Source organism: Pleurodeles waltl, chromosome 6, assembly GCF_031143425.1.
Source record: "Pleurodeles waltl isolate 20211129_DDA chromosome 6, aPleWal1.hap1.20221129, whole genome shotgun sequence".
Taxonomy (NCBI): Eukaryota; Metazoa; Chordata; class Amphibia; order Caudata; family Salamandridae; genus Pleurodeles; species Pleurodeles waltl.
In genome coordinates, this window is record NC_090445.1 from 877,647,426 (window position 1) to 877,667,657 (window position 20,232).

Here is a 20,232-nt window from a genome sequence, read left to right on the forward strand (position 1 = left end):
TGACATTTTGACTTGATAAAGATCAATCTGTGAATCATCATCAGGACTGCACAATTTCCAGAATCTGAGTTAAAGAGTAGGGCTTCAAAGAATACAGGATTAAAGATCAGTCACAAAGGATCTGCATATCCAGAGAAAAGTAGTAAAATAAATTTAATAAGAATTGACCATACAAGATGCCATGGTAGAACACTTGTATTAGTGCTTGGAAAGGCTCAACAAAGCTAAGCTTGATAGGAAGCAGCTTTGCTTGTCCCTGGGTCACTTTAGTAGTACAGAAAGGGCCGCAGACGCTTGTGCAGCCCTTTCTGTAATACAGATAGTGCTTGTGCTACATGAGTGCCAGCGATATCACCAGAGAGTGTTCCCTCATTTGCATCGGGGCGTGACCCCCTGCAAATGAGGAAATTCCTTTGCCTCTGCGCCCACCCCGTATCATAGATGTGGACATAGAGGCAAAGAATTTGACAGTGCGCCCCCTGATGGCAACCCTCTGGAGGGGAGAAAGTGGGTCCTATGGATGCCCCAGTCATTCTGTTGCAGGCTGGTTCAATCACTCACTGCATCCGCCTGCAAGGGGGTCTCTAATCCCTCTTAAAAGTGCAGATGAGATGTTGCCTGCACAGTGATACACGGAGCTGCTGCTTCAAAGTTGCTCCGTTTTTCACTTGAATGCACTCCCCCAAGTGCAGCACGAGTTGGAGGCTGCCCTGGGTACAGCGCATTCAATGTAATAGGGTGCACTTTCTCAGTTTGCGTCTGGCACACCTGTTTTAATGTGCGCCATGACGCAAACAGAGACAGTGTATCCTATTTGTAATAGGGCCTCTGATGCACACTCCTCAGTCAGAGATCCAGTTCTCAGGCATCACTCTTTACAACTCTGTAGATGGCTGGGGAATGCACATATCGGTCTCACTCAGGCTTTCCCATGTATTCTACACAGATTTACCCCAAAGTCATGCCAGCAGGCAGCAGAGGTATTCACTTGGGAGCCCACAGTTTGGGACTCTTTGTATTTGATGTTGGTTGATCATAATCTTTGCCAGAAACAGTGCTTTAATCAAGCAATGGCTGAAGGTGCTGACCCAAAGCAACTAGTGATTGAAAGAGAGCAACAAAAGGTTCCTCTGTGTCATTTTTTGTTTGTTTCGGCTCTGGTGCACTGATAAAGCTGTAGCTAGCCAGATCTACATGTCATAGGGTAGACACAGTACAGAAATCATATCAGGGCTATGAGAGTCCGCTTGAAAGCTAAATACATAAATATAGTCTGCAAAAATGGAAAGAATAAAACGCACTGAATGTCCTGATCTGCAACCTTAACACACGTAAGTTTGAACATGAATCAATCAATAGTGGCTGTGATATAGAGACCTCCGTACAAAAAACTGTAAGCTTATAGTAGGTAAATCTTGTACGGAAAAAGAAACACTCATTGTTATATTCAACAGATGTAGTCGCACAGAGATCTTTCATAAAACATTTTTGTGCAGACTATTTCTTTTAAAACTCTATTCAAAGAATCCTGTGAATAACATGTATATTGACTGTAAGCCACATTGCAACCTATAAAACATTGTTTAATCAATAAATCATTCACCATATCACACCAGCCCAGAACAAATCCACATCATCAGAACTACCCCTGCAAAAATAAAAGGAGCAACTTGTGAAAAGCAGTAGTCTATGTTACAAATAGCAAAGAAATCACATACATTTATAGAGCGCGCTACTTACCCGTTAAGGTTCCAAGGCGCTAAGGGGGGAGGGAGGGTGTAACTGCTACTGCTCGAAGAGCCATGTCTTGAGGAGTCTTCTGAAGGCGAGTAGGTCTTGGGTCTGCCGTAGGTAGGTAGGGAGCGTGTTCCAGGTCTTGGCGGCGAGGTAGGAGAAGGATCTGCCGCCGGAGGTGGTTCGTTGGATGCGGGGGACGGTGGCAAGGGCGAGGCTTGCAGAGCGTAGCTGGCGGGTCGGAGTGTAGAAGTTGAGTCTGCTATTCAGGTAGGTAGGGCCGGCGTTGTGGAGTGCCTTGTGTGCGTGGGTGAGGAGCTTGAAGGTGACCCTCTTGTCGACGGGAAGCCAGTGGAGCTCTTTGAGGAGTGGGGTGATGTGGCTGTGGCGGGGGGTGCTGGTGAGGAGTCGGGCGGAGGCGTTTTGGATGTGTTGTAGTCGTCGGAGGTGCTTTGCTGGGATTCCTGCATAGAGTGCGTTGCCGTAGTCCAATCTGCTGCTGACGAAGGCGTGGGTCACTGTCTTCCTGGTGTCGGTCGGGATCCACTTGTAGATCCTGCGGAGGGTGTTGTAGCATGAGGAGGTGACGGCGTTGACTTGTCTGTCCATGGAGAGAGCGGAGTCGAGGATGAATCCCACGTTGCGAGCGTGGTCGGTGGGTGTCGTGCTGTTCCAATGGTGGTGGGCCACCACGAGTCGTCCCAGGTGGAGGGGGATGTTCCGAGGATGAGGATTTCCATCTTATCGGTGTTCAGTTTCAGGCAGCTGTTCCTCATCCAGTCGGCGACTGCTTTCATACCTTCGTGGAGGTTGGCTTTGGCGGTGGCGGGGTCGTTGGTGAGGGAGAGGATGAGCTGGGTGTCGTCGGCGTAGGAGATGATTTTGAGGTCGTGACGGCGGGCCACTTGTGCGAGGGGGGCCATGTAGATGTTGAACTGGGGGACGCCGCAGATGACGTTGTTGGCTTCTGAGCGAAAAGGCGGGAGGCGGACGGTCTGGGTTCTACCGGAGAGGAAAGATGCGGTCCAGGCTAGGGCTTTATCCTGGATACCGGCTTCTTGGAGGCGTGTCAGTAGGGTGCGGTGGCAGACCGTGTCAAAGGCCGCTGAGAGGTCCAGGAGGATGAGGGCCGAGGTTTCGTCATGGTCGAGTTGGTGTCTGATGTCCGTGGCGGCGATGAGGGCGGTCTCGGTGCTGTGGTTCTGTCTGAATCCGGTTTGCGATGGGTCGAGGATGTCGTTGTCTTCGATGCGGCGTGTCAGTTGAAGGTTGACCATCTTTTCTGCGACTTTCGCTGGGTAGGGGAGGAGGGAGATGGGGCGAAAGTTCTTAAGGTCCTTGGGGTCGGCTTTGGTTTTTTTTGAGGAGGGCGTTGATCTCTGCGTGCTTCCAGCATTCCGGGAAAGTGCCCGTTTCGAAGGAGATGTTGATGATCTTGCGGAGCTGGGGCGTGATGATGGAGTCGGCTTTGTTGAAGATGTGGTGGGGGCAGGGGTCGGTCGGTGATCCGGAGTGGATGGAGTTCAAGGTCTTGTGTGTTTCGTCGTCGTTGACGTTGGTACAGGCGGTGATGAGGTTGGTGGTGCTTGGGTTCGGTGTGGTGATGGTGGTGGGCGTGGTCGGGGTGTTGAAACTGCTGTGGATGTCGGCGATCTTGCTGTGGAAGAATGCAGCGAGGGAGTCGCAGAGTTCCTGTGAGGGCGGGATGTTGTTGACGTTGGGGGAGGACAGTTCATTAACGATGTGGAATAAAAGTGAGAGTTAAAACAAATGGCATGAGGGAGTTGACAGGGAGATAATTACAATCTATAATGTGTCTTCTTTTTCAATACATTGAATGAAGGAGAACACCCACTGTTTCAGTGATGGTGGGCAATCTGTATAGTTGCCTGCTGGCAAGTACCACTTCTAGCCGTTTTATTTACACTACGCGTTTGATTAGACGTTAAGAAGAACCAACAGGCAATCTCTGAACAACATTCCAATGTTCCTAGACCAACATTATCAATTCTGATCTCCTAATTTCTTTCTTCATTGTATTACAAAATTCTGCTAGGCTAGCATAGTTATAAGTTAAATATAGGAATCCTTCCTGTGGCTAGCAGATTTCTTCGCCATATTCACTAAACCTTGTGATCTGTAAAATGCATTCATGTCCGTGAAATGTTCGAGTGCAGCTACCGTTCTTCTTTTCCTACTCACTGCTCATTTCCAGGAGAAAGTTTTCATGAACCTTTTTATATGAATCAATAGGTCATGCGTTGCTATGATTTGGACATTAAAGCCAATTGGTCTTATGTTTAGATTTTTTGAAGGACTAAATGGCTGAAACCTGTACTATATATGCAGTCATGTTTAATGGATAAGGAAAAAGTGCAATAACTGTTGAAGAAAGTGGGGGGATGAGATGTGTAAGAGAGAATTAGATAAGGCCCCTGAATTATAGTAGTGTTGTATTTTCAGCTGTCAGGAATGAGTAGATAAGTACACAATAAATTGATTGTGGGATTACCATGAAATGCCAATTGTTTGTGTCACTGGTGTGTACCTGCATAAATACTAAGATAAGTATTTTGTGGAAGAATATATGTATAGAGCATTACAGAATTGTTTTTCTGTGGCAGTTTGATGAGTTGGAAGTAACAGGCAGTAGATGAATGATATTGTGGATAAGGTAGGGTCATTTTGCATGAAATAACATGTCGACTAGGACAGAGAGAGCAATGACAAGATCAACTTATTGTGTCATAGTATTGTGTTTGGGCTTGACATTGGAGGCTATTATTCAAAAAGTTAACTTTGGTACTATTTAACTACCACATCACTACATCTACAAAATACATTTTGAGAGTTTGTCACCAAATTTGTTTAGCACTGGTCCAAGTAAAATGGTAGCACAAAATGATTGATTTAGATATGTACATACTCCTTCTTAATAAGGCTGCCATCAATGGTGACCAGGCCGAAGTACGCCTCACAGAGTCTCTTCAAGACATAGAGCTTCCTGCGCAAGTCATCCTCGCTTTCTTCTCCATCTCCATTCACTGCAATAAACATGCACTCTCCAAACTGAAAAAGTAAAATTTTGGTTAGAAATGATAGGGTAAAAAATTAAAGTTTGCTCATGCACATTCTTTTGGCTTTTGTGTCTTGAAAGCTGGGTGTGAAACAAAATGCACATTTAGGTTTTGACTTTATACTAAGAAACAAATATTTGCATATCTGGAAACCTTGGCTACCTTTACATGGTGGGTATGAGTTGTTCAAATTAAGTTTGAAGAGGGCAAATGAGGAAAGTAATTTTGCATATTGAAATAGTTATGACTCCTCTCTATGAAATTATTTACAAACTAGAAAAGCAGCAGAAGTAATAAAAACATAGAACACACAAAGGATTTTTACCAGGAATAGCGTAGATATTTGGCTGAAAATAGCTTTAGTATGCACAAGTGTACATTATTCATGAATCACAAAAGATAATTGTATTAACCACTCACAAAGTATCAGACATAACAACATTTCGAAATTTGGAATGGATTGTGAAGACATGCAAATATATATATATATATATATATATATATATATATATATATATATATTTACACACACACACACAAATTATTACTTACATTTCAAAAGTGGGCATGAGCTGCCACCAAAGAAATATAGTTTGCATTAGGCCACCAATGGCAATTTATTGGAGTTTTGGTTAATCACAGATATTCAAATGAAATTGATTTTACTTAGTATAATCCACATGCTACACTACATTTTAAAGATAAAATAGTACTAAAAATGTAAAAAACTCTATAACATACATTTATCAGAAAAGGCAGAGTCACCAATTCAGTAGCATGTTACATTTGGGATTTAAACACACAGCAGCTGGGTCAGACAGTATTGGACAGATAAACATAAAGGCTGTTTCATTTTGTAATTCATAGAAGCAAAATAGACAACTACATCTTAGGATATATATCACAAAGTCACTTTTGCATGTGTATCTTCCCTTGATAGTATAGGCTATTTCATTTCCCAGTGTCACTGTTTTAATATTCTCACCTGGGTATGAAGCCAGGTTTTACTGATGGTCTGCTGCCTCAGTTAACTTATAGAAAAGGAAAATCGATGAAAGATAGGTTGGTGAAGAGTGATGTGAGGCATCAGTAAAACCTGGCTCAATACCCAGGATGGATTTTACAAATCCCCAGATGCAAAGCTTGTAAGAATGGTGAGAATATTAAAACAGTGACATTGGGGAATAAAATAGCCCATACTATCAAGGGAAGATACACGTGCAAAAGTGACTTTGTGATATATATCCTAAGATGTAGTTGTCCGAAAATGTATGTAGGCAGCACTAAATTACAGGTTCATAAACGGATTCTTCAACATCTGAGGGCTATTCAAAATAAAGATGACACCTATCCAGTTGCTCGCCATATGCATGATATTCACAGAGGCGAAGTTGAAGAACTGAGTTATAGTATGATAGATGGGGTAGCCAAATATACCAGAGGTGGAGACAGAGAAAAGAAACTGCGTAAGTTGGAGTCGAGATACATAATAGCATTGGACACTAAGGAGCCGAATGGGTTGAATAGCAGTGAAAAATTATATATTTATCTTCATTAAGCTGTATAAAAAATAGAGGATAATTTAACACTATTGATTCATGTCCCCGAGTTCTAATTAATTATGGACTAATGATCCCTTTGAACTCCCATGTGAAGTATATTTCGATATATAACACAGTACATTAATTTGTACTAAACATGTTAATAATGGTAGATAGTCCGTGTTTTAATATCTGACAAGTTGAGAAGAAAATATGGATTCAATATGTATCATTTATGGACAAACATGAAGGATGAGATAAGCATCCCTGCATGAAAAGATTATGTATTTCAACATATTGCGGTAGTTGACAAGTTTTATTTATGTCTATAGCCATCATTATGTTCTGACTCAGATGCTTTAAAGAAAAGTCTTGTATAGAAGGATTATAGGTTGCATGTATATATACATGCACTTCATTCAGCAGGAATTATTAAGATTTATGATATAATTTCTTTTTGTTTATTTGAGAAGAGTATGTTAAAATTGTACTAAGTGATTTTCTTACGTGATCACATGATATATAATGTCAGCCAAGATGGCAACCACCAGGTTGAGAAAGGTGGTGACGCCGAAAGGCGTTCCTGTGTGTAAATAAACCACTATACTCTTAACACTTGTGGAGTGCCGTACTTCTGGATTTTGGGAAGAGAGTGTGGAATAATAGACGTGTTGGCGTGCGTCACGTACCTTGGCACCGCTGGCGTTCTGGTGCAGGAAGGGTACGCCGTTCCGAAGTGCTGATATATATATATATATATAAATATATATATATATATCATCCCGGGGCTGTGAAGTCCCCAGGGCCATAATAGGGGGGGGGGGGGGGGCACACGACCCAGTCCCTTTAAAAAATATATATATATATGGCCCTGAAGGATGGTGTCCCTGGGCCTTTATAAGGCTTGTGGAGAGGGGCCATGAAGCCCACTCCCCGTTTTTTGTTGTTTCAGCCACATAGAGTGCTCCCTGGGGCCTATCATGGCTCATGGAGGGGGGCTTTGGGATCCCCATCTCCTTTAAGAAAAAAAAGGCCATGGGGTCCCCAAGGCCTAATAAGTCTCAGGGAGGGGGGCACATGCCCCCCCCAACCCTTTGAAATGCATAGGGTGGAGGAGGCAGGGACAATAAGTATTGGGGGAGTGGGGCCTCATGTTTTGGTCTCCCTCCCGCCTTCAATTGTTATGATTATTTCAAGTAACTATAACTTGTGCCCCAAGGTAACTATAACTCACGCCCTCGCCATGCACTGCTGTTTACCCCAGATATCACATCACTCATGACATCTTCTATGACATTATTGATAATATCACTGTACCATTTGCAGTAAAATTATTCATGAGAAAACTGTGCATGGAGAGAGCGCAAGTTATAGCTACCGTAGGGCATGAGTTGTAGTTACTTAAATTAACTATAACTATAACATTGAATTTCTGTGGTTTAGCTAATAATTACAAATGTAAGTACATTTTTTGAAAAACATTCACTGTTGCAGATACTGGATTGGTTTTCAATGACAACAAAGGGTAATATGTAAGTTGTGGGTAGAAGGCACACCTTGATCAATGTGTGGACATCCATGCATACTTCATGGGGGGGCACAGACCAACAATAAAAAAAAAAAGGTTTAACAATGATTTGGAGTTATATTTGGGGCCTAGTCCTCTTGAGTGAAAAACATGAATATTACTGGGATCAGTCACCATAGAAAATGAACAATAGTGTTTGGGATGAGGATAAGAAACTCCACTTAGAACGAGAAGAAAAGGTTCTAGTGGGTTTTGTGCTGGTTATGACACAGAACTGGTCAGGCAATACATTTAAACAAAAGTGGTCCTCTAGTAATAATACAGAATGGCACTTTTCTTTTGGGTGGGGGTGTCTCTGAAAAGTGCATTTAAAGGAAACAATTGATGTAGGGAATCAAGTAATTGATTAGCGCTGTTGCAGGCTCCTTGTGCACTATGACACAGTGACAAAAAGTTCTGACATTAGGAGATAAATCACTCATTCTATGTGATTAGAACAAAATAATCCACATACTGCTTGATTCGGTACCAAATGTGTTTCTGGCCCACACCTGCTGGCTGGTTGGACAGCCCATAGCAACATGATTTGCTCACTTCGCATCAGGAAAGCAGATTTCAACAGGTAGCTGCAAGCCGAGAACCTTTGAGGACGAGAAGGTGGGTAGCCACACCTAAGTCAGTTCTGTCGTACAGAGGCATTGCCTAAAGTTAAAAACCTAGCGCCAACAATTCCAAGGTACAGTCACTAGCAGTTTAATAACTATTGAAGGAAAATTCCTGTATGAAAGTCTTTAGGATTAGCCTAAATAAAAGTCATAAATGTGAAGTGGCGCCTGCACATTTACATTAGCAGTTACAGAATACAAAATGACAATTTATACATAGCATTCCTGATCATAGCCTAGCTGTGACATTACTACTAACTTGAAATATATGGGTTGAATTAGTGCCAATTCCACATCTGCCCAGCATCCAATAATAAGGGTGATTAAGAATAAATTGATGGAATACTCTTTACCATGCACAGAAAGGAATATTGCAAGCCAAGAAACTCAGCCTTCATCCGTGGTACCCTATTAGGTTACAAACGTGCAGTACATATGGTGGTGTGCATTATCTGATATATCTTACTTTTATGTGAAATCCACTCTTAAGTAAAGTTTTTCGTGTTGCACATGAAGCACAAAGTAAAGAAGATGTGTGCTCTTTGTGCTACATTATGGATGAAATACAACTGTTGAATGAAGATCTGCAGCAACCTCACTCGATTATATCACGATAGCCAGGAAAGGATGAACACATTAAAAATAGTTGCCTTACAAGAAAACCTAAAGTGTGAACATTTGTTTCCAGTGTACGAAAGTTACAAACAGCTCTTCCCTGGAAGAACACGGACAAGTGTATATCTATTACAGCTGTTGGTGCCTCCATGTCTTTCCTCTGCTAATCCTTGGCTGCTGGTGCCTGCATGCTCGCTTTCAGGAAGTGTTCCCATTTCCACGTCTATAAACGGGGCTCTGGCACATGGGGGGCACAGAATCAACTTTGCTACAGCTATTCTTTCGCAATCCACAATGGCTACACAGCATTGCTGGGTGAAGAGCTGTAGAGTATCATAACACCACAGCATTAATGGCTAATATTACTTTTGTGCTACACATTGCAATACTTCAGGATGCTTCTTCATTATTGTGTTTTACAACCGATTAAAGATCCAGTCCTGGGAACTTGGCTTGGTGATACTTGTTATGTTTTGCCTCATCAGCTTGACAGTTAAAGAAAGTATGGATTTCTCTTTTTTGAGCATTATTTCCATTCCTGGCTCCGTATCCTGTCGGACTTTGTAATCCTTCTGTTTAAATGTGGTTTTGTTAGGTTGCATCAAGGGAGTCAGCCTTATTTGTTTCCTTCAGAAGGGTAGGAGGTTCTCCATCCAGTAAGGCTAGCAGCTAAAAGTATTAGATTTCACTAAAGGCAGAGAACAAAAGGGGCGGAAGCAAAGGAGATTCATTGAGATGTAACAGTATCGCTGTTTTGGGTCTGTTAAACTTCCACTGCACAACCACTCTACACTAGATCTTATGACAATAGCCCACAAACCTACACAGCTTCCTGAGGACACTCACCCAAAACTCTGCACTGTGTCATAGGAGCAGTAAACCACTACACAGTACTGACTCCTAAGAGCATTAACCAACATTACACTGAATGACAGGGATATTAACCACTGCACTGCACACTATAGAGGCTAATACAAGGCACTGTACTGAAACGTAGGAAAACCAACCCGCCACAAATGTCTTCATTCTTCCAATACCACTACACCACACTGTATTGTGACCTAGGGTCATTAATTCACCACACACAAAAATTAAAAAACTGAGACACTACATTGAATGTTAGTAGCACAAACTCAAAATATAATGTTGTATCCTAATTACACTGCAAGCTCCAACCAATGACCTACCACGTTACCATAGGCATGCTAACACATCCCACTTCAGTGCCCCAAGGTAGGGTTCTTTAATCCGAAAAAAAAACACTGGTTCTCTATGCAACATCCCATGGACTCCATTCTTGGACTTTACTGCATCTTTGAGATACTGACTCGCCATACTCCAATGCACTAACCCAGCAAACTCTACAGAATCCTAGAAAAAGCAAACCTCCCATGCCCCACTGCATTGTTGGAACATCAATAAACAACAGCGCACTGTGATCTACAAACACTATTCTATTAGTGCATCAAGACAGCAACGCTGCTACGTTGAATCCATCAGCAATACCCCACCACATTGAACTGCATTCCAATGCCGCTAAACTAATACAATGCACTCTGTCTTGGGCACTATCCACCAACGTTATACTTAATTCTAGTGACACTGAGTCAACATACTGCATTCAATGCCCAGGGTACTCACAGATCACCATGTACTGTAACCTATGGACGTCAGTACAACACCCTGCATCATAGGGGAGTGAGAAATAACAGGTAATACTGCCAAAATCGCATCCTCAAATAATGTACTTTTATATTTGAAAAAAACATAATTCGATTTATGCAGTTTTATGAAAGCAAATGCCATAGAATATATAATACTGCGCAACATTAAATAACTATGGCAGCCTGCCCCTCACCTGCCTCCATGGTACCCGGGTCCTGTATAGTAAACTCTGATCACTTGGTTCTTTTTCAGAAAACACCTCAAGGTAGACAAGGTACAACAGGCAAAGGTCTATGACATTCAGAAAACAGACCGTGGACTTCAGTGGCAGCAGAAATTTTGAACTAATTGAGAAATAGTATTAGGAAAGTGAAGCCTTCTCTGACAGATCTGTTTATAACCGTTTATTGCAAAAGCTGCTTTAAGCTGATGCTAATGTTTATTTTTACACAACCGGAGTTAGGTCTATGAATTGAGGCAAAGATCTATTTAAGTGGAGCTACATCAGAGACACCTTTAATTGTGTGCTTGCATAGAAGTTCGTGGACCAGTACAAATGTGAAACCAAAACAGGACATGACAGACGTAAATTGGGAACATATTAGCTCTTGTACAAAATTTTGTGAGAATGTGGTGGTCATGTTAAGGCCTGGAATAGAGGGCTTTCATCTTTGTCCTTGACTTAACGGATTACATTAAGGGCGCAAGGCGTAGGTTAATTGTTGGAAGAAAGACAAGTTCTGACATGGTGAACGGCATTTAGGCGGTCATTCCAAGTCTTTCCGCTGGGCGGTTAGCGCCCGCCGGCCCAGCGGGAAGGAGGCCTGCAACACAGAAGCCGGCTCCGAATGGAGCCGGCGGTGTTGCGGCCGTGCGACGGGTGCAGTTGCACCCGTCGCGCTTTTCACTGTCTGCTAGGCAGATAGTGAAAAGCCTGTTCGGGGCCCCCTGCACTGCCCATGCCAGTGGCATGGGTGTTGCAGGGGCCCCCAGGGGCCCCAAGACACCCGTTACCGCCAGCCTCTTCCTGGCGGTGACAACCGCCAGAAAACAGGCTGGCGGTAAGGGGGTCAGAATCCTCATGGCAGCACTGCTTGCAGCGCTGCCATGGCGGATTCGCCCAGCCGGGGCAAAAACAGCGGTAAACCGCCGGCCCCGGTTTTCTGACCGCGGCTTTACCGCTGCGGTCAGAATGGGCTATGAAGCACCGCCAGCCTGTTGGCGGTGCTTCCGTCATCCGCGACCGCCAGGGTCAGAATGACCCCCTTAATCTTGATATGCAACAGTTCTTCATAGTTAGAATAAACGCATCAGTGTTATAACATGCTTTTTTCTGAATTGTTTGGATAGTTTCATGATTTTCAATCTGCTTCGTGGAATGTGTCAGAAGGCTGCATCCCACTGGAGGGACTGTCACACTGTGTGCTTATTGTGAGTTGGGCTATAGGGTTCTAGACTAACTCCTTCACGGAAGGGCATGCTTTTCTTCACTGCCTCCTTTCTACCACCTTTCGAAAGTAGAGCACCGTTTGTGTGGAACACGAGGGCTCGCTCATTACAACTTTCTCGTTGCAATGGTTTTTGTGGATCGTCATGGTGCTGAGAGAGCGTAGTTTATATAACCTATATTAGAACAAAATATCTATATATTAATGTGTGACGATACTGCATAGAAAACTATAATAATAGCGATTTTGCTTAAACGTGTACTGGAATTGTGACCACGAGGAGTGGCCACCAATGTAGACGCAACTAATAATGATGAATAAAATGTTTATGTTATGTTCAATTATGCTTATATTAACGTTTGTATTGTTGAAACTGTATTGAAATTCTTCATAGGCTTTAACTTAGCGTGAGCTGCAGTTTAGCTGCTCGGCTCTCATATTAAATGCATTTTCCTGTTTTCCAGTGTGCTGACTCACAAGGGGCCATGACCCTGCAAATGTTCTTTTTCTTCAAACTCGGAAGACTAATGTATCCACATTAAATCCGTTCCCAGGCGCATCTTTGGTGCTCTGAAATGAATGTTAAAAAATATTGAAACAAGTGTAGATTAATGTTATGTACAAGGTCACTTAGACCGGTGAACAACGAAAACTGCTGACCAAAAGGCGTGCCAAGAGATGCCAAAAAATGAAGTAACGCCGGATGTGCCACCTCTGAAGACGTCAATTATGAAAACCAATCAACAATCTCTAAAATAACATGGGGTGACAATTGGGATTACCGAATGTTAAACTTGATAGGTTAGAGATAGTGGGGTATAGTAAATGTCCAATAGAATTTTGGGGGAATGTACTACGAAAAAGGGATAAAAACCAATGTCACAGAAAGGTCGGGACCATTAGGTAGGGAATGCTATTGATTTTATCCAGAAACTCTGTCACTCTGTTTGGTGACTTGAGACTTTATTAAACAATCCTTGCCCTTAGACTGCCCATTTACACTTTTCCTCTTTATGAGGGAAGTGCCCTTTTGCCTTTAGTTAAGTCCTGACTGATGGCGTTTGACTGATGTCCTGAAGACGAAGACTGTACCTGTGCGCTGACCTAATCTTTGGAGGGTAATTATGACAATGCAATTATAATTTGTCTGTTTGCTTTTCCTTTCTAGGTACCAACTTCTTGCTTTGACAGAGACCATAGCTAGATGTTTTCTAAATTGGTGTTCTAAATTGTTTTGCATGAAGCCCAACATGCGAATGCTAATCAGTGGTTAGGAGAGGTGTTCACTAAAATTAATGCAAATAGACAAACGACTGAGACTATGCTTTGTTGAAATGACGCAATATCAGATACTCTGCTACACTTCGATCTATGTTTACGCCGTGCTATGTTCTAATGTTTGTGATTCTTGCCTTAATGAAATCTTATCAAAGTTGCCATATTGTGACTATGTTGCTATGTTTCTTGGTTTTGAGATTAACGCACTTAATCTTAGATTGTAATTAATATGGAATAAAATTCATAAAATTCTACTAAACTGGTGTGATTATTCATGACTGAAAGGTCATGGTAGCGTCTTGAATTGAATTGACTAAGGTGAAATGTATTGTTGTGATAAATACTGATGACATTATTGATGTATTGATTGACATATTGATTAGTTATCTCGTCCTACAGTGTCTCTCAACTGGGTAAAAAGATTCATTGGCCTAAAACAAGTCCTAATGTGTAATAAATTAACATAGAGAGACGCGTTAACAGTGCCTTTCCCCTACTGCCTCGTCAACAAAATATTTTATGTGAAACCTTTTCAGTGGGTTTGTTATTTCTGATTGTTCTGTGTCGGTGGGCACTATTTTCAGGGGGATGGGGGTTGTACTTTCCCTTTGTTTGTTTGGAAGTGCTAAGCAGTCTTCAGTTTGTTTCACCCTGCTAACTTGTGAAAAGTGCTGCAGTTATTCTGTCTGAGAAATAATGTTAAGTTGGATTTGTTGTCTAGTGGTGCAGTCTGTGGGTCTCTGGTGGGTTCCACCTACTACATTTATTATGTTTCTGGCACTTAATTGCTTGACTTGAGTGGTTAGTCCCACCAACAAAAAAAAATCATAAATTGTACGCCACTTATAAATGTGGCAGGGGTGTGGTGTGGCTTTTCTGCACCAACACACTCACTACTGAAAAGCACGAACAGCTAGGCTGCTACATTTGGCAAACAATACAGAAGTCCATCTACTTTATTGCAGGGGATAGTCCTTCTGTCATCATGTAGCACCATAGACTTAACAGATGATTTACCTATTGTAGAGATTAGAACCATATATCCATAGTGTCAGATACATCAGTAGATATGTGTGCTGTTCTGCAGCGGACAGGCCTTGTGCTATGTCTAAGACACTATAGACATAATATCAGGGAAAAAGTGTGCGGTGCACTAGTTTTCCTTCTGTGATGACTATGTCGGTAGGCATAAAAAATGATTTACAGTGCAGGAGATAGACCTTTCTTTATGTTGGCTAGCAGGAGCGATATGGTGGGGGTGAGGGGAGAAGAGGATAGGCTAGCAGGGCCAACACGGCAGTGAGAGAGCGTGCCCTTTGTCACAGAACATTTAAAGAACATATTTGTAAACACCAAGCAAAAGTAAGCCTTTAAATCTTGGAACAGTTTGAGAGGTTTCTGAACCCATACAATACCTGGAAATGTTTATGGCAATTAGGATTTAAATGTAGAAATTCACTCAGACCCACTACCTTCACTTCACAAGCCATTGTTTTATGCTACCAAGGGTTAGAAGTGCAGCCATGACAAACAACCCCTATTATGTCTGGTGTTAGCCAAGATCTTTTGATTTTACTAAAATAATATTTATAATATACTCACTTAAAGGGACTTTCAGCCACCTGTCTTCATTCCCTGCTCTGTTGTGTCATTCCAATTTTATTTCCACCCACTACAGCGTACAGCATGAGGCAATGGGTCAGTCTACTTAAGTCTCTGGTTAACGTCACATTGACTACACTTTGCTCTGTCACAGGGTGGTCATTGCACACAATGGAATTCTTTTTAGTGCCCTTGTTACCTGATGTGTACTTCCCTTTAGTGCATGTGTTACCAAGCATGTGAAGTGAGCTCAGTGCACATTCAAGCTTTATCAGTTCCTGCCTCCTTCCAATGCTGTTGTAAATTCCTTTAGAAGTGGATTGTTGCTATTTCACAGTATATCATAGCGTGTTCCTGGACTTGGTTTCACCAGTGTTTTTTTTAAAACTTTGCCCAGGAAGAAAACCAAACTTAATTGCGTTTCCTTTGCAGCACACTTGTAACAGTTTTATTACAACATAGGTGAAGCGTAATTTGGGTTTTAGTATCCAATATTTTATACTATGAGCCCTTTTTTCCATCGTTTTTCTTTCCTTTTTCTCTTCTTACATTCCTTCTGTCTTTTTTGCCCTTTTTTTATTCTTACTGTTCTTCTTTCCTTCTTTTGTTCCTTCTTTCTTTCATTTCTGCCTGTCATTTTTTCTTTCTTTCCTTATTTCTTGTTTGCCTTCTTTTTTTCCTTTCATTCCTTTAAGCCTTCTTTAATTCTTTCTCTTTTTACGTTTTTGACTTTTCCTTTTTTTGCCATCTTTCTGTTTTTTATTCTTTCCTTTTTCCTTTCAATTTATCCTTCTTGGTTCTTTCTGTCATTTTTTCTTTCTTTCTACTGTATATTTCATTTTTTTCTTTCTCTATGCTTTAATTCTTTGCTTTTTCTTTTTTGGATCTTTATTTTTTGCTTACTTTACCTTTGTCCTTTCTTTCCTTATTTTTTCTTACCTTCTTTCCTTATTGCCCTTTACCTTCTTTCTTGCCTTCTTTCATTCCTAATTTCTTTTTGCCTCCCTTCATATTCTTTTTTAACTTCTTTCCTTTGTTCCTTCTTTGTTGTCTTCTTGATGTTTTGATTTCTTTCATTTTTTCCTTCTTTATTACTATTTTCCTTCCTACTTTCTTTCTTGTATTTTTCCATTTTTCTTTCCTTCTTCCTTTTTGCCATCTATTTTCTTTCCTTTCCACCTGTCTTTCCTTTTTTCTTCTTTCCTCCTTACCTTTTTTTTTACCTTATTTTATTCCTTTTTCATTCTTTCTTGCCAGCTTTCTTTTGTCTTACCTTCTTTTCCACTTCTTTCCTTTGTTCCCTCTTGCCTTCCTTAATTCTTTTTTTGACCTTCTTCCTTCCCTTGTCGTCTACCTTCCTTCCTTTTTTGCCTTCTTTTTTACTTTCTTCCTTTCTTTCCCAAAGATGAGGCTAGCACTCAATGCCAAACCAATAACTTTTCAGCCCTGCGTTAGCCAAGGCATTTTATTTTACTAAAAGTATGTAAAACATAGTTACTTGTAGGGGCTTGCATTCAGACTTCATTCGTTAGTCTGTGATTTTATCATTCACATGTTTCTTACACCTACTCAAGTATGAATCAAGGGGCACTGTTAGCCACTGACTGACTGCATAATGGGTTACGGCATATTGCCCTTTCACAAGGAGCACATCCACACACAAGGTTGTTCCCTTCAGTGCTGAAGTAATGCATACTTATTTTTTAGACCTTCAGCCATTTCTTTTTTTTTATTTAATGTGTGCCCGGCACCTTCCAAAACAATACCATAGTGATAAAAGAATTGCTGAAAGGCTGGAGGCCAACACCAGACCTATTGGCTTTGCCAATGCTTTCTAAATATTGTCATTACCATGCCCAAAGCGTAGTGACCTTAGATCAAACTTCTGCAGTGTTCACAAAATGAACCTTTTCCATCTGTCCAGAAAACACTTGAACCTTCCCATTACTTCACATTTTATAAACTGGTAAACTAAAAGGCCACTTGTAAAAACATAATGTTGCTTCTAGTGTGATTGTTGATGGAACACAATACATTTTTAAGCTGAGCAATGCTTTTTAACTCAGTGCTATGTTTTAAAGGATGAGAACATTTTTGTGGAAAGTAGACATGTTTATGCACATTATGGCAGGGCACACATGCCTTGGTTAGTAAGGGCATACCAGGTGAAGCACACAAATGTGTCCATTCTCTGTCGTGAAACAAGTATACATATCCTTGAGTTTGTCTAGGATGGTTACACAGGAGATGAGCAAAGGGGCAAAGAGTGTGTTGATGCTGTCAGCAAATGAAGGACCCTACGAAAAAAACACAAGAATCTACGTTAGTAAAACAGCAGAGTAGCTTCCCATTTTTTACATGTTGCATAGCAGAGAAAATAGAAAGCACTGTATATGTAACTCCAAGGATACTACTTGCTGACTTGTAGCTAAATCCAAAAAACTGTAGGTTACACCAGATAATAATCATGGAAAAATGGTTGTGAAGACCATCATTTCTTCATTGATTCTCAAGAAGTTGCCTCTTTGCCCACACAACCTGAATAACATACTAGAGGTGTACATAGTCCATATGGATCACAGTGGCTATGCCCCTACTGTGTAAGAAGCAGAGCTATAATAATGTTCACTCTGTCAATGTACTTAGTATATAGTATAGTAGTGGTGAACTTATACCCATTGGAGCCTATTGCAATAATAACAGATCTAGTGATTTAAAATCATTTGCAAGATTTATAAACTAAATGTATCTTTGTAGTTTGTAACCCCTGTGATTGTATCTGGCTTGCCACCTCAATTAAGGAATGGATTTGTTCTTAACATAACCCTAACACATTGCCCCAGTGGCTCTCACATCTGCATTCAGGATTGTATACTAAACATAATATGGCTGGTATTAATCTTTTCTTTCCTTCAGTTCTTGTTTTGTTGGTTGTGATTTGTTAGAAGCCTTCATTGATCGTGAAGGAAGATTTTAAGCTTTCAGTATTGGGCTAGTGGGTATTGCATGAGGCAATGGGTTTTGAGGTATTTTCTGAATCGTGGTCAGAGGCGCAGCTTTAAGGGACGGGGAGTGTTTGGGGTGTTACACCCTCCTAAAAAGGCATTCCGTAGTACATAGTGGGTTACAAATCCTTTCAGTTGGGAATGGCGAAGAGTCTTTTGGATTTCACCTGGGATTTTAACATACCCACACTGACAAAAATGCACTCACAACCACACATATTCACACACACCCACACACATACACACTTTCTCATCCTTGTTTTTTAAATGCCTTAAATATATAGGTTATTTTTTCCAAAAGTATTGTTTTTTAAGTTGCCCCATCAATCCACCCTCCTCTCTCTTTACACTGCTCTGAACACCCCTCATGCCCTCCTTCTTATATAATGAGTTTAACAAGATATCCAACATGATGGTTGGGAAATTTGAAGCTTTCACAACCCCCTCCCCAAATCCTACTGACCAAACTACACCCCTGATCTTGGTAGGCAGCTCTGAACTCCTTGATGCAAGAATTCTCTCGAACCTTTGGTTGCATTAATGGTGAAATATTGTCTGTGCGTCATCTTTTCTTGCTATTGCATCATTAAAGCCTAGAGATGGAATGCTATAGGCAGTACTGCTTCTGTACCGAATGCCAGATCATTCTTAAACGTAAGCAGGTAAATCATGTTTACATATGCATAAGCATTTTCAGCTTAGCATGGTTAGATTTCGAGTGACTACTACTCAATCACAGCCAATAAACCTTCTGGCATGGTGAATACTAGCGTAACAGTAACTCCAGGGCAGGGAAATAATAAGGAGCTAAAAAGCATGTAGAGTCCGTCTGCACTCATTGTAGTGTTTTCAACAGCCACTCTGCTGAGGACTGGCTTCCACACTCGCCCCACACCCATCCATCACAGACGTTACCAGTCAGGTGACCCTGCAAATAAAAGAGGCTGGGCACACATGCCCTAGACCAGTTGTACCAAGCACAACTTTGTGTACATGTCCTTCCTTTAGTAGCATGGGGGCCTAGGGCCCCCAACAATGTGGGTCTGCCCCACATGTGAGCTGGCTGCAGCTCAGTCACACCTCAATGAGGTAATGCCTGAGGTGCCCCTGCACTGGCCATCCGCATGCTGATGCCCAGCAGCTCTGCCTGCCATGAGCCTTCACAACAACAGGTCCGACAAGATGTGAGGATTGAGAAACACAGAAAAAGAGTCACAGCCAATATAAGGGGCCTGCACTGTTTGAAGTGCACCTCTGCAGTTCCTGGGAGCCGGAGCACGCGTTGTGCCTTGTCGCTGCCCACGGACTGACTGTTTGACAGTTGTGTGCCTAGACCTACCATGACTGTTGTCCCGTGAAGAGACAATAGAGGAGTGCCCTCCCAATGTGGTGTGTGCAAAACCGCAGAGAGAGCCTGACATAAGCCCCATAACAGGGGGGCCCACACTCAACAGTACCTACATTACTTAATGCACCAAAAGCAGCTAAAGGCTGCACGGTGCGCAAGATTGTGTGATGTTTTGCTTCAGCTGGGAGAGGAAAGGAGGTGGAGCCTGCAATCCCAGAAAGGCCAGCACAGCAAGCACATGCTGCCTGTTGTTACTGTGCAGTAAAAGGTGGACTAAGACAACCGCCCGCTCTCCCGCTGGGCGCAAGGTGAGCCAACGGGAGGAATAGTGTTGGGAGAAGACGAGCTACCCTGGAGTGCATGCCTCATCTGCAGCTCCAGTCCCCGTGTGGCCCATTACTGCAGGTAGACAGTTGCTGCGCGAAGAGAAAGTTCTGCTGGGGTGAGCAAACACACACCACTTTTGTGCACCTCCCGCGCAGCACACGAAAAGAGGAGAACTGCTGCAGCCTAAGAAGTGTGATCCTGCAGCTCTACCATAAAACATCATCCCCGCTACAGTCATTACTCACCTGGAAAAGGGGTCGAAGAAGTCTGAATCTCTACCTAGGTCGCAGCTGCAAAACATGTCCCACAGGTGTCTCCAAAAAGCCTGGGAGGAGCAGCAGCCCAGGCAACATTGAGAAGGCTGCTGAGAGCTGAAAGGAACAGCTACACAGCCACCTA

At 42.1% G+C, this 20,232-nt stretch overlaps 1 protein-coding gene across 4 annotated transcripts in view; it reads right to left on the reverse strand.

The window, feature by feature from the left end:
* The window catches only part of HPS1 (HPS1 biogenesis of lysosomal organelles complex 3 subunit 1), a 270,693-nt gene that overhangs the window by 199,072 nt on the left and 51,389 nt on the right, over positions 1-20,232 (reverse strand). For 3 of the 4 annotated variants that reach the window (XM_069239661.1, XM_069239657.1, XM_069239658.1), the window contains exons 4-5: positions 17,316-17,450; positions 4,661-4,803 (exon numbers count right to left, since the gene is read on the reverse strand). In XM_069239661.1, coding sequence (XP_069095762.1) covers positions 4,661-4,803; positions 17,316-17,450 — 278 coding nt within the window. The remainder of the gene's footprint in view (positions 1-4,660; positions 4,804-17,315; positions 17,451-20,232) is intronic. The other variant, XM_069239659.1, reaches the window with a different exon arrangement.